This window comes from Bactrocera tryoni, chromosome 4 (assembly GCF_016617805.1).
Source record: "Bactrocera tryoni isolate S06 chromosome 4, CSIRO_BtryS06_freeze2, whole genome shotgun sequence".
NCBI classification, from domain to species: domain Eukaryota; kingdom Metazoa; phylum Arthropoda; class Insecta; order Diptera; family Tephritidae; genus Bactrocera; species Bactrocera tryoni.
Genome location: NC_052502.1, coordinates 71816717 through 71829919, shown reverse-complemented (window position 1 = coordinate 71829919; position 13203 = coordinate 71816717). Strand labels below are relative to the sequence as shown.

The following is a 13203-nucleotide window of genomic DNA, read 5'->3' as shown; positions in this document are numbered from 1 at the left end:
TTATTTTATATAACAGTTTCACACTAGTTATAAAATTCTTTTAAAGCAGCTATTTCACATACAGTACTTCTTACAACGGTAATAAATTTGCTATGGGTAAGGAACGCTATGTTTGCGCTTAAAACTATCATACAAATTGTCAAGCATTATTATTATTATTATTTTAGTTGGACCAGCGTGTGCACGCGTTGCCTTTTGTCACTTTATTTTGAAATATTTTCGTCTTATTTCATGTGATTATAATTTAATATGTACTTATATTACATTTTAGTCTTTATAAATATGCTTTTAATGCTAAATATGCATTAGCTTATCAACAAGCGAAACCGTTCCAATACATAAACATATACTCAATGTATATATGGTATATAAGAGTTTACATGCGTACTTTGTGCGCTGCACAAGTTTCGTAAGTTATTGTGGTGTTGTTTTGCAGTACCACTGCGTAGTTTAGGAAATTATTTAAGAAACATATGACAAAAAGTTGGAAAAAATTGCAAAACTCAGCGTAACAAGCAAAACAGTTGTTTGAAAAATTATACCAGTTGTATAACTGTTCAATAAAAGTGCTGAGAACATGTTCTAAGCAATTTCTTGGCTACTTGCAACATTATTAACAGGAGTTGCACAAAAATTAAAATTATACCAGTTGAATTTTTAATGTTTTAAACGTGTTCAACACGTAATTATGTCGAAACTACTGTAATGTATGCAAATATTTTAGGTAACGCAAAAAAATGCGTTATACCAGTTTTATACCAGTTCGTGTTAGGTGTCTAAAACTTTTATTTAACAGATTTGTTAAGGTTTAAATTTTACAACACACAATTTTCATTATACCAGTTACAAATAGCAAGCTTAAATGTGTAAACTGCTCAGTTTTGATCACAAACCAAATCGAAATTTTGAAAAGTATGCAAAACCCTGCTTAAGTTTCAGTAGTATTGCTTCAAAAAGTATTTTTTTAACTAAAACATATCAAAAACTTTCCACTGTTGTTACAGTTTTTCAACTGGTCTTTTCTAACACTGACAGCAACTTTTGTATAATTTGCATGTTATTACGTCACAAAATGACTCTATACCAACTTTAAATAGTCGACAAACAACTAAAAAATTTTGCAATTTACATGCAGTTTTTCACAAAACTTTATAGAAACTTTTAATAGTCGACAAACAACTAAAAAACAGTCGTCTTCATTTATGATTTTTCAATATTTTCGCACGCAACTTTTTTTAATATTAATTGGCATAATTTACAACCGTCTTATTGCCACTAAAATGCACCTGTTTTGTATTTTCCCTTCCAACGTACTTTTGGCGTTGCCGGACTTCAATAATTACTTGTTTACTGTGAACACACACTTGTTACGCATACACATTTATACATTGTCTACTATATGTAGTGTACGAAATATAGCTATTTTCACTTTAAGCTTAACAACAAAATCACAAAATTGCAACTGACACGAGCACAACGGAAATTCCTTTTAAATTAATTCGCGATTCAACGTTCCAAACATCACAAACATAAACACATAGCACGCGCCGCTACTCATCGCGCCGCAAGCGCCAAAAGTCGCGTTCGCGCGCCAGCACATCGGCCACATCCGATGCAGTCATGCGGTCCACTGTCGGGCTGGTGGTGATCGGTGGCGCACCGCCCGCCAACTGCGTGTGCAGCGCGTCGCCACTGCTGCCGACAGCAAGGCGCGTGGGCAAGCGACGCGTTGTGGTGGGCGCCGCCAGCAAAGCCGTGTCGTCCTGCGTGGTTGCGCACACGCCGCTGCCGCCAGCGCTGTTGCTGCCAACGCCAACGCCGTTACCGTCCGCATCGCTTGCATTCTCCTCAAAACCATACCAATATCACATGAGCATTATTTGCAGTGCTACTCATTGGTCAATAGTGCGATATATGCGCCGCTGTGGTTCGGGTGTATAATGAATGCGCGTGCGAAAATGTTGCGGCGAGCCGGGCACGCTCTCCGAGCCACGACGCGGTGGTGGCAAAGGCGGTGAAGCATTCACATAGCTGTGTGTACAAAAAGCAAATAATAAACAATAATTGGTATACAAATTCTGTGCTACTCACCGTCTATTGAGCAGTGGTGAACCGCCTGGCGGCTGACCGCTCAGCTCCAACAGCTGCTTGCGCAGCAACAGTGGTGATTGACCGCGATTATAGCGCGGCGGTGGATCTGGACTGCGGTGGCGCCGATCCAAGCCGGTTAACAAGTGCGCATTTGAGGACCCACTAGTCATGCCGCTCGCGCCGGCTGCGGCATAGCGCCGCAAAAAACCGCTGGTGCCATCATAGAAGTCACTGCCTGCTGTTTGCGCTGGTTTCGGCTGTGCCTCCGTTGGCGAGGTGCTGTTGCTCGTATTGCTACTGCTGCCCGCGGAGAGCGTACGATAGTAGGCGAGTGTTGGTTTGGCAGGCTGAGCGCTTGGTGGCAGCGCGCTCTCGTAGCCAATGCCCTCATGCTGATTGGCTGCGCCACTGGTGGAAGGCGAGCCTGCAGAATGCAATTGTAATTTAACATAAGAGGCAAATTGACGCTTCATGGCGCCGGCAAATGTGTTAAACCAGCCTGTGGTGTGTTGTGGTGAATATGACAATGAAGACAAGTGCGTGAAGTTGAGGTGTGGAGTGGTATGGTGTGTTGTAGTTGTACAGCGCAATGACAGAAGTGGGAATGAAGGTGAAGTTGAGTTAGTGAAAACATGAGTGAGTTGAATTTTATTAAAGTGAAAGAGAGCAAGCAATAAAGAGGTGAAAAAAGTATGCAAGTGTAATGTTTTGAGTGCATATAAGATGTGGTGAGTTTATTGAAGTTTTATTTAATGTGCGTAATTTTAATTATTAAACAAGCAAGCGTTTATGGTTTACAGCCCAAGCAAAGCATTGAAAAGGAATGAAAAAAGTACAAAATAGTAAATATATGTGGTGAAATACATACATACATATGAGTCGAAAAATGTAAATACGAACAGTAAGCAAAATTTTCGAAAAATAACGGTAAAACACTTGAAATTGAAATTTATATACAAAATATATAAAAACAAATATTTTTTTTTTAAATATTATGTATATAAATATGGTAAAATATATTTGTTCTTATAAAAATAAATTAAAATGTTTTTAAATAAATAACTTTTTTTGTATAAATATTTTTTTTTATTTAAATAGTTTTTATAAATTTAATTTTTGTACATTTTTACAAAACTTATTTTTTTTTAATTTTGGGAAAAGTATAATATTTGTTTATAAAATTTTTAAATTTTTATTTCAAGGAAAATATTTATTTTTTTATTTTATAATTTACTTTTAATATTGTTTATTTTTTTTATTTTTGATATTATTCTCATTTTAAAAATCTATTTTTTTATAAATTTAATTTCTTTAAAAAAGATTAATTTTTATTTTTAAAATTATTTATTTTTTTAATTTTATTTTATTTTATTTATTTTTTATTTTGTTTACTTAAAAAGTATTTTTTATGTTTATTTTTTATAATTTCGAATTTTTTTTTTTCTAATAATTTCCTTTTTTAATTTTGATAGCACTTTTTATTATTATTAATTTTTGTTTAAATTATTTTTAGTTTATTTTTAAATAATTTTTATTAAATTAATTTTATATTAAAATCTTATTTTTTAAATTTTTTTTCATATTTAATTTTTCTTAAAAATCAACTTTTCGCTATTAAAATAAGTTTAAGTACACTTAAGCGCCTAAAAATATGTTAATAATATTTATGAAATATTAGTAGCATACTTTTGTGAGCACAAGAATAACACAACAAACGTATGACACATAAAAACAGACTGTGCTCTGTGCAAAAAAGTGCAAAAGCCAAGCAACAGTTAGAAAATTAAAAAAAAGACACACAATGGTGTAACCACTTACCGTGTTCGTCTCTGTACTCTTTGCCCGCTAAGCCAACACCGCCTACACCACTACCACTCACCGCCTCCACGCCTGTATGCGTGGGTATCGTCGACGCCGTTGTCGTTTGCCACTGCCGACGCGCATACAATTTGCTCAACTTACTCGCCATGCCGCTGCCACCACCGCCGCTGCCACCACCACCACCGCTCCCACTGCCGCTCACGCCACCATCAGAAGACAACTGCTCTGGCGAGGTAGGTGGCGAACGCGAGCTACGTACTGCGCTTTCATTCAACGGTAAATAGTGCTGCGGCAACGGCTGATATTGCAGTTGACTGGGACTCGTGCCAAAGGCGGTGCTGATTGCGGCTGCCGACGTTTGCGGCGGTGGCGGTGGTGCGCAAGTAGGCGGCGAGCGTTGTTGGTGTTCGTGTAAATCGCTCAGTGCTATTTGTGAGGATGAGGACTGTGTGGATGATTGACTAGAAGTTGAATGTGAGGAGGAGGCAGCGCTGGTTAGCGGTAGGTGCTGATGGTGTGACTGCTGTTGCGGATAGCGTTGTTGCTGCTGTTGTGGCAGTTGGTAGTGGTGCTGATTGCCAGTGCTGCTGCTGCTGCTGCTGTTGCTGTAATGCATTGGCGTGTTGGACGCGGGTGCGGCGACAGTGGTTGAAAGATAATTGCCGGCGAGAAAGGGATTTGTGGATTGCTTTTGCTGCTCCTTACGCTTTTCTAACTCTTTCTCGCGCAGTTGGTTTTGCTGATGGTAGAAGCGTTGCAGCACTACAACCAAAAGATATTAGTTCGAATAAATAGAGTTTGGTCTAAAAAAAATTACCCACCTATGGGACTGTGATTACCGGGTACGCGCTGTTGCGTATTCATCTCACTGCGATTAACTGGTATCAGCGATGGCTGTTGCTCCTTCTGCGTCGGTTCCAACGCCATACCTATGGGCAGTGTTGGCGAAGCGGCCCCACCTTGAAAACGCTTCCGCGTCATTGCTGGCGAACCAAGCGCCACCGTCTTCGGCAGAGCCGGACTGTCATACACATCGAATGCGTTGCCGCCCATCTCCTGCACATTCGGCATGCGCCAAAGTGGATCCACTTGATGCGGTTGTGGTGTATGATGCTTCTTTTGACTAAACGGCGACGTGGTGAGGTTGCGTATAATCGATTGACCTGTAAGTAGCGCAGTTACAGTTAGTGCGGTCATAAAATAAAAATAAGCGTCGCCCACCTATACTGCTAAACATGGATTCCTTTTTGGGACTCTCGGCGACGCCAACCGCACTGGTGTATTTCAGACCTGAACCATTGCTATATTTGCGCTGCAGAAACGGTGATTTGCGGTACAATTTGCTCATCTCGCTGACAATATGTGTGGTGTCGTCCTTGTGCGTTGCATCCTTGTAGCTGCTGCTCGGCGGCGATTGTGGACTGCTGCTGTTGGCGCTATTGCTGCCAGAACCACCGCTGCCGTAACCATTGCCGCCGCCGCCACCGCCGACACCACTGCTTAGAGCAACGCCGGCGCCAGTGTTGCCGCAGACGCCACCGCCTCCACCACGCTCGCCCTGTAAATGATTGTTGGCGATGGTGTTGTTGTAATAGCTTGCAATCGGCTGAGGTAGTTGTGATGGTTGATGATGATGTGACAACTGCGTTTGCGCGTGTGCATATTGTGGCTGATAATGTGGCAGGTAATCGTCTTTTTTGTAGCGTGACGCAAGCGTTTGTGGCTGTGTGTTGTGTGTGGCTGTGGCTGTGGCGGCGCTGTGATAGGAATTCTGATAGCTGGGTATGTGTGTGATGTTTGAGGTGCTTGCCGCTGGCATTTTTGGATTTATTGTCGTTGTTGCTATTGTTGTTGTTGCTGTTGGCAACATAGTTGCATTTGCAATTTTGTTATGTTTACTATTTGATACTGCTGTTACATCTCCTCTGAGTGTAGCTGTGGTTGTTGTTGTAATTGGCATGTGAGTTCTGTAAAAATCATGACGCGTATTACTAAAAATCGAAAATTATTATCGACTAAACAGAAAACAACAGAAAAGTAATACTTTAATGATACAAACATTTATGGTGATAAATGGTACAAGTGAGAAGTGAAATATGTGCCTACAAACTATGTGGGGCTCTTTAACAAGATTTTATGTGTCTGGAACCTGAGCTGTAGGAGGAAACCTGGCCAGAGCAGGATTATAAAGAATTATTGGGCAAATAAGTCAGCAAGAAACTGTTGTAGAGTACTCCGGACGCGGGAGGGACTAACCCTGATTTCTCTCTCTTTTCACTTGGATTAAAGTTGTATGTTTAAAGCACAGAAATCGCAAAGCTCTTAGTATTTTTATTAAAATTATTATTATTCCTCAAGTGGGAAAAATCCGAACTTATCCACCAAATCCTAACCGCTTGAGATGGTTTTATTGACAAGCGGAGGGCGACAAATCAGTGTCTGATAAATATAAAGGCTATATGCAGCCTCGAGAACAATCAATTATTCCTAAGCAGTTTTACCATTATCAAAACATCTGTGGACATAATGGTGCTGTTACCAAACCATAAAAACTCAGGCGCGGTTGACAAACTGTGTTTTTTCTTAGTATTTTTGTATATTTCTCCGCGCCTGTAGTGGCAATAAGTGTTTAATGATAAAGAATTTGTGTTGTGGAACATTTAAAGATACTTTTAAAGCTTTAATGTTACTTTGAAAAAGCTGATGCAGCAGCATTAACAAAGGGAACAGTGTATGTTGGTCGTTTATATGTTTTGCATTAGATATTCTGCTTTTCATTTTCCTGCTTTAAAGGAAAGTGGAACGATTTTAAGCATCTAGAATTTGCTGGTCTTATAACAAAAGCATTTCCTCGATAGTACAGCGGTTAGTATCCTTAAATCTACACAATTACGAAACGCTTATCCAACTTAATTCTGTTTTTCGAAGTTTTGCCTCGATAATATAGCGGTTAGTACCCTTAAAACCTAAGTAACAAATTTAATTGTAAAGACAAATTCTGTTTTCATTCCAAGTTTCTGAGTTTTTCCTCGACACCATAGCAGTAAAACACTCGTCTATTACAAACCCAACACCTGAGACCTTTTACAATGAATTGTGCACATACAAATCTCTACAATGCCTACAGCCTTCTCGATTAAAAAACATTGTGCTGCAAGCAACTAGTCTACAAAGTGCGTTAGCATTTGATTACGGATGATTTGTAATGAAAATGATGCTTTAATTTAGAAGTTCTATTATTTTTTAATAAATTTTTTATTATTTGCATTGAGAGCTGAGGGAAACTCCAAACCAAAATTCTAATAATTAACGACTTACTTTTTTCGGAAATCGGCTACATACCGCGTATTTAAAAATAGCAAACATAAAATGTCCAGATACCATTAAATAAATATAAAATAAATCAAAGAAAAGCAAAAACAAAAACAAATGAAAAAAGCAACGAGTATTGTTTCTTATTATTATTTTTTTAATGAACCAACAACCAAAATTCAAAGCGTTTTCAAATGCAGCAATGATATGAACACAACAACAATAAATAAAGTAATGAAACAAAAAAGTATACTTACTGAATTGGGAGAGTATGTTTTATTGTTTGTTTTATTATTTTTGAGGGGGTAAAAGATTAGGAATTAGGTAACCTACAAAAAATTTCAATAAAAAAGAAAGAAAAACAAATTAAATAATAACGCAAAAATTATGCTGGGAGCGAAAGTAAATCGTATTTTTTCAATATTATTTCGTTGCATGTTTTTATTATGGCATTTTATTAGTGTTTTATCATGTTGGAATGCTAGCAGCGTAAATAAGGGTTTGAAAAAGAATGCGTTACAATGTGATAAAGCTAAATCATGACAGTGCAGGCATAACAATTTAAAATTCGGCCAAAATTGTAGTTAGTAAGAGTAGAAAATATTTAAATTGTTAAAAAAATGCAGGCTTAAAGTAAAAAAAAGTAAATGGAAATTTTTAAAGAGTTCAAAGTAAAATGTTAATAAAGTAACTAAGATAATTGGAGCCAAACTTAAAATGAAAATTGAGCATGCGCTTTAACCAGAACTAAAAAAAAACTAATTTTACCGTTAAATAAAGTGTAGCTGTATCAAATCTTATCTTATACTTTTTAGACTATTTTATTGGATTATTTTTTAATTTTTAACATTTTAAAACATATTTTACAATGCGAAAAGATAAAGTAAAGACTTTTTGATTTTTAAAATATTAAAAAAAAAATATTAGGTATTATAATATTTGAAATATTTGCATGATTCATTTTAACACAAATTTATATAAAATAAAATATTTATAATATTAAATTATTTATTTAATAATTATAAAAGAAAACTAAGTTAGGCTGTAGAAGTAACAAGCACGTTTTCATATTAAAAAAATGAAGTTTTAACGCAAATAAAAAATGCTTGCAAAATTTCGAAAACGCACTCACAAGCAACACACAATCCTACCTCGAAAGTGGCATAGTCTTAGAAGAAATGAATTTTGAAAAAAACAATATAGTGTACTAAAAATGCAGTGAGGATATGGCAATAGCACGCAGCAGAATAGTAGCGTGTGGTTTGCGGGACTCGAAGTAAAACCGGCAACTAAATTAGAATGTGTATAATGTTCGCACATACCTATGCATCTCTATGTCGGCAGATTCGACAACAGTCTTAAACCATTGAACCACATTTACATCAGCCGCATCGTAGTAACGAAAAAATGGTTGCTGCAAGAGTTCCTGGTATCTGGGGCGCTGATGTACATTCTTCGTCAGACTGCAATGCGTTAAATTAGATTTTTACTCAATATACTTAATTAATAATAATTAATTTGACACGCACCATTTATCGACAAAGTCGCGAAACTCTTGGCTGAAATCGAAACCATCACCGTATGGCAAACTGGGTGGTTCGTGATCCAAAATTTTAGTCAGCACCTCAAAGTCTATGTTGCAGCCTTCGTAAGGCGAACGGCCGGTCGCGAGTTCCACTAGCGTTATGCCCAATGACCAAACATCGGCGCGTATATCATATTTCGGCTTTTTCGGATCGATGCGTTCGGGCTGAAAGCATTTGTTTAATTAATATTATAATTAAATAAAATGTTTGTGAGCAAAAATCACTTACCGCCATGTAAGCGGCGCACCCAGCAGAACGTGTATTCGCTTTTGAATCCACAAGTCGCCCGCTAATGCCGAAATCGCATAATTTGATATTGCCCTGTTCGTCGATGAGGATATTTGAAGGTTTCACGTCTCGATGTATGACATTGTGGTTCTTTTTTAGATAAGAAAGAGCGTGCACCGTCTAGAAATATAATAGTTTTAATAAATATCATAAGCCAAGCAGTGTTTGTCAGCGTTATGTCAGGGTTTTATGTAGTCTATCATTAATAACTTTTTTTTACATTTATTGCTAAGTAGTATAGCGGCCAGCAACAAAAACAATACTTGTTTTCTCGATAGTATAGTGATGAGTATCAACAATGTTGTTTCGACGTACTTACCGCTACAGTAACCTTTCCAAGTATATTCTCCGGCACCGGCTGTTTGGAACGTCTTAACAGCTTATCAAAACACATCGACATCAGTTCCATGCATATCCACACATCCGGTATATTTACAAAATAACCTAAACAATGCACTATATATGGGCAGTCATGTGAATTTAGTATAACATCGAGATCCATGAGTATACGATTATTCTCTTCATCATTGCCAGTGCTCCGCATTTGTTTTACGGCTAAAATCGTGCCCGTAGGTTTGTGTCGCATTTTCACCACATTCCCACTAGTGCCGTTTCCCAAATCGCTCAAGTGCTCCAAATCCGACATTATACTTGTATATTTTTGTCCATTTATAGTTAATATACCGGATTGTTGTCGTATTCTTTTAAGTTTCTTGTGCATTTCTGTTTGTGGGCCATTGCGATTTGTGTTCGGCATAACCACTGGAATGAGAAAACAAAAATTTATATTGTTTTGAAAATATTTTAAAATTATTTATGTACATATATATTTCGACAAAAGATAATGATGGAAGTAGACGAAAGTAGAGAAAAGAGGAAACTATTTCTAGTTGACAAGGTAGCTTTACGAAATATTCGAACAAATTGCCTGGATCGGACGACTAGAGCTACAAAGCTCCAATACAAACTGAACGATTAATATAAATTTCTTGCATGGAAAAATTAATTTCATAAGACATTTTCACGTCACGAATTATACTGCAATGCAACGCTACAATATCCAAACAAATTTCTCAGACTGGAAGACCACTAAAATAAAGTTCTTTTACGGACCATTCTGTCTTATTTGACAAGATATCTTCACGAAACCTGACAAGGATTATTACTCAAAGTAATACTACAAATTCCAAACATTTTTTCCAAATCGGAGCAAAATAGCATAAAACTGCAATACAAACTGAGGGATCAAAATCAAGAAATTGTAAAAAATTATTTTTATTTGTGAGGGGTATTATTGCATCGATCCAGCCGAAATTAGTGTTATTTCTTATTTTATTATCATAACATGTCATTTATACAGTGCCAAAAATACTTTCATTGGTAAATTCGATTGTTCAAAACTGTCGCATTCGAAGGAGGTCGAAAGAAAAGTGCCAAGCATAAATAAAAGAAATCAATAAATCAAAAATAAACATTCCCTCTCCGCTCTTCAACAACATTGTCGCATTGCAGCTGGTAAGGAATGTACTTCCGTTTTGATTAAGCATTGTTGCCAAAAAATTGATTGGCTGAAACGCCCAACACCCCACCAACCAACCACCCACAAGCTCGTCAACAACAACTGAGCGCATTACATTATTTATATCAACAATGCTGATAGTTCACAATAGATCACACTATACGACATCTCCTCACCAACATGCGCTGCGATTTACACATCTTTAACACCCACCAACCATACACCACCAGGCAGGTTGCCCACAAACAAACAAAACCCACCAGTAACAACAACAAATTGTAAAACAGCTGCGCCAACCCAAAGCATAAAATATTATTTGCAAGCAAGCAGATTTTAAAACAAAAAATACAAAAAACTTGGAGACATACAAACGCATGCAACGAAAACGATTTGAGCAAAAACAACAAAAGACGGTGGCAACGCTTACGCAGCCGTTGGCAGCACAGCATAAACTTGCATTCATTTAGAGTACGGAAAACAACAAATTCATAACAACGACGTTGACGTAGACGTCTACGCAGTAGATACCTTTACAGCGTATAAAGATAAAAAGGTATTAATGCGGACGCACACAAGCGAACAAACAGCAGCAACGAAAATATGCCTCTGTACTGCTCGTCCGGAAATACCAAAATATCCAACGATACACAACAACAACAATGCATAAACGCACACATACTTATGAACATAGCGATGACAGCAGATTAGTAACGACGGCTCAATGAAGGGGGGAAATAAGAAATAAAATAAAGTGTATCAAAATGTATCGACCAATAAACTGAAAAACTGATATAGTAGGTAAAACAAACAAAAAATAAATAGTAAAAAATTCCACATGAAAATAGAAAAATGCCAAAAACAAATTGGATGGCGACAAATTTTTTAGGAAAACGCAGACGATAGCCACGATAGACGATGACAGTGCATATACAATGTATGTATGTAGGTATATGTGTGTACGTATCAGAGATATCCAATGCGAAGCATAGACGTCAATGACGAAAGCAGCGACAACAACAGTGAAACAAAACATTAAATATTGTATAAAAAAATAAGCGCTTGTGTACCACAGTGAAACAAAGCTATGGCGACAAAAGCTATACATGTGGAAATGCCTTGTCTGACTTCAGGCACTCAGAATAGCACTCGTTAGCAGCAAGAAAAGCACTGGCAGGATTAGCTATAACACGCGCTGCTGCGACTGCTGCTCACTGCCAACGTCTATACGCCAGCGACAAATGACAAAAGCCAGCGCCAGGCGCCAACGCAGGGGTGTGAGAACAACTCAAGTTGAATCGCATGTTTTTATTGTTGCTGTGGTAGTAGATTTTCTTTATGTGCACATGCATACAGCGCAAGGCAATGTGTAGAGGGTGGTTGAATAGCTGGTGAGATCTCGGAAAGCAACCACAAGAATACAAGTATACAAGTTTTCCTGTTGTACGCGTATGTGGGTGATGGTGCCTGCAAGGGTGGTTAAGGGCTTGCATTACTGCAGCATTTGAAGTTCGCGCAGTAACAAAAACTTCGCACCATTGAATGGCTGGCGCCTAATGTCAGCAACCTCCCTTTGTGTGCGACTCTTCGCAAGTAAAAAGAAACTATGAAAAAACGTTGAACGTGCGAAGTTGCGACTTTTGTGCATTAGCAAGCCTGACTGCATTTTAAAGCATACAGCTCGAGCTGGTACTTTGCAACCACTTATCAACACTATCTTTTGTTTTATTTCACAATTAATTGTTGGCGATTTTTTGTTGCCTCAAATACTTACAACCCAAGTTGGGGCGTTTTGTCTTGCCGATTGGTAGCGACATATGGACATCTCTGTCGCCAACGCGCGTTGTAGAACCACTAGGAGTGTCTGTAACAAACATCAAGTGATTGTGTGAATTATTCTCCTCCTCGAGGCGTTTCTCCAGTCTATGTATTCTATGTCCAATCGACTCCATTGAAGAAGTGCTTGTTTTGCTAACTGTGGAGGGTATATGCGTCGACGTGGTTGGCGTTATCCTTGATCCTCCAATGCCTGCTGCGTTGGGTACTGGAGCTCTTCCTAGCTGATGGTGCTGCTCACGACTGCTACTGCTGCTGCTGTGTTTATACTCCGGTGCGTCGTGCATGGGTCGCGCGTGTGTTGTGTCGTGTCTGCGCTGTATATCACTGCTTTTGCCACTCCTCCGCGCGGGTGTAAGTGGATCTGCGTGTACGCTTTTTATATGTGTGCGTGTAAATTTTGTGCACTCAAAAATTTTCACTGCGAAAATTTGTTGTTAAATCTATACGCACTTCACTTTTACCGTTTAGATATAACAAACGTACGTGCAAGCACATATATTTATCTATTAAGCCGTGCACTTGTTTTTTTTTTTATTGAATTATCACTTAAATAAGAAATAAAAAGAAATTAACACGATTTTCTCACTTCTTCACAGAACACAGCTCGAAAAATACTGAAGAAGTTGCAAGAAATTCAACAACGAATTACCAGGAGAAAACGAATTAGCAGATAACTAAAGGGAATGTCATGATATGACAAATGTCAGAATAAACAGAGTGGCCGAGTTAAAGCAACCAAAAGCAGAAATT

At 37.9% G+C, this 13203-nt stretch overlaps 1 protein-coding gene across 1 annotated transcript; it reads right to left on the bottom strand.

Moving 5' to 3' along the window:
* On the bottom strand, nt 1–13032 carry LOC120774530 (dual specificity mitogen-activated protein kinase kinase hemipterous-like). Its single transcript, XM_040104242.1, has 10 exons — nt 12389–13032; nt 9418–9860; nt 9039–9218; nt 8754–8974; nt 8547–8687; nt 5134–5879; nt 4734–5075; nt 3910–4674; nt 2092–2590; nt 1–2031 (listed from the first exon to the last, which is right to left on the bottom strand). The coding sequence occupies exons 1-10, from the start codon at nt 12735–12737 to the stop codon at nt 1893–1895; spliced, it is 3825 nt and encodes a 1274-aa protein (XP_039960176.1). The 5' UTR covers nt 12738–13032; the 3' UTR covers nt 1–1892.
* Between the last annotated feature and the right edge of the window lie 171 nt (nt 13033–13203).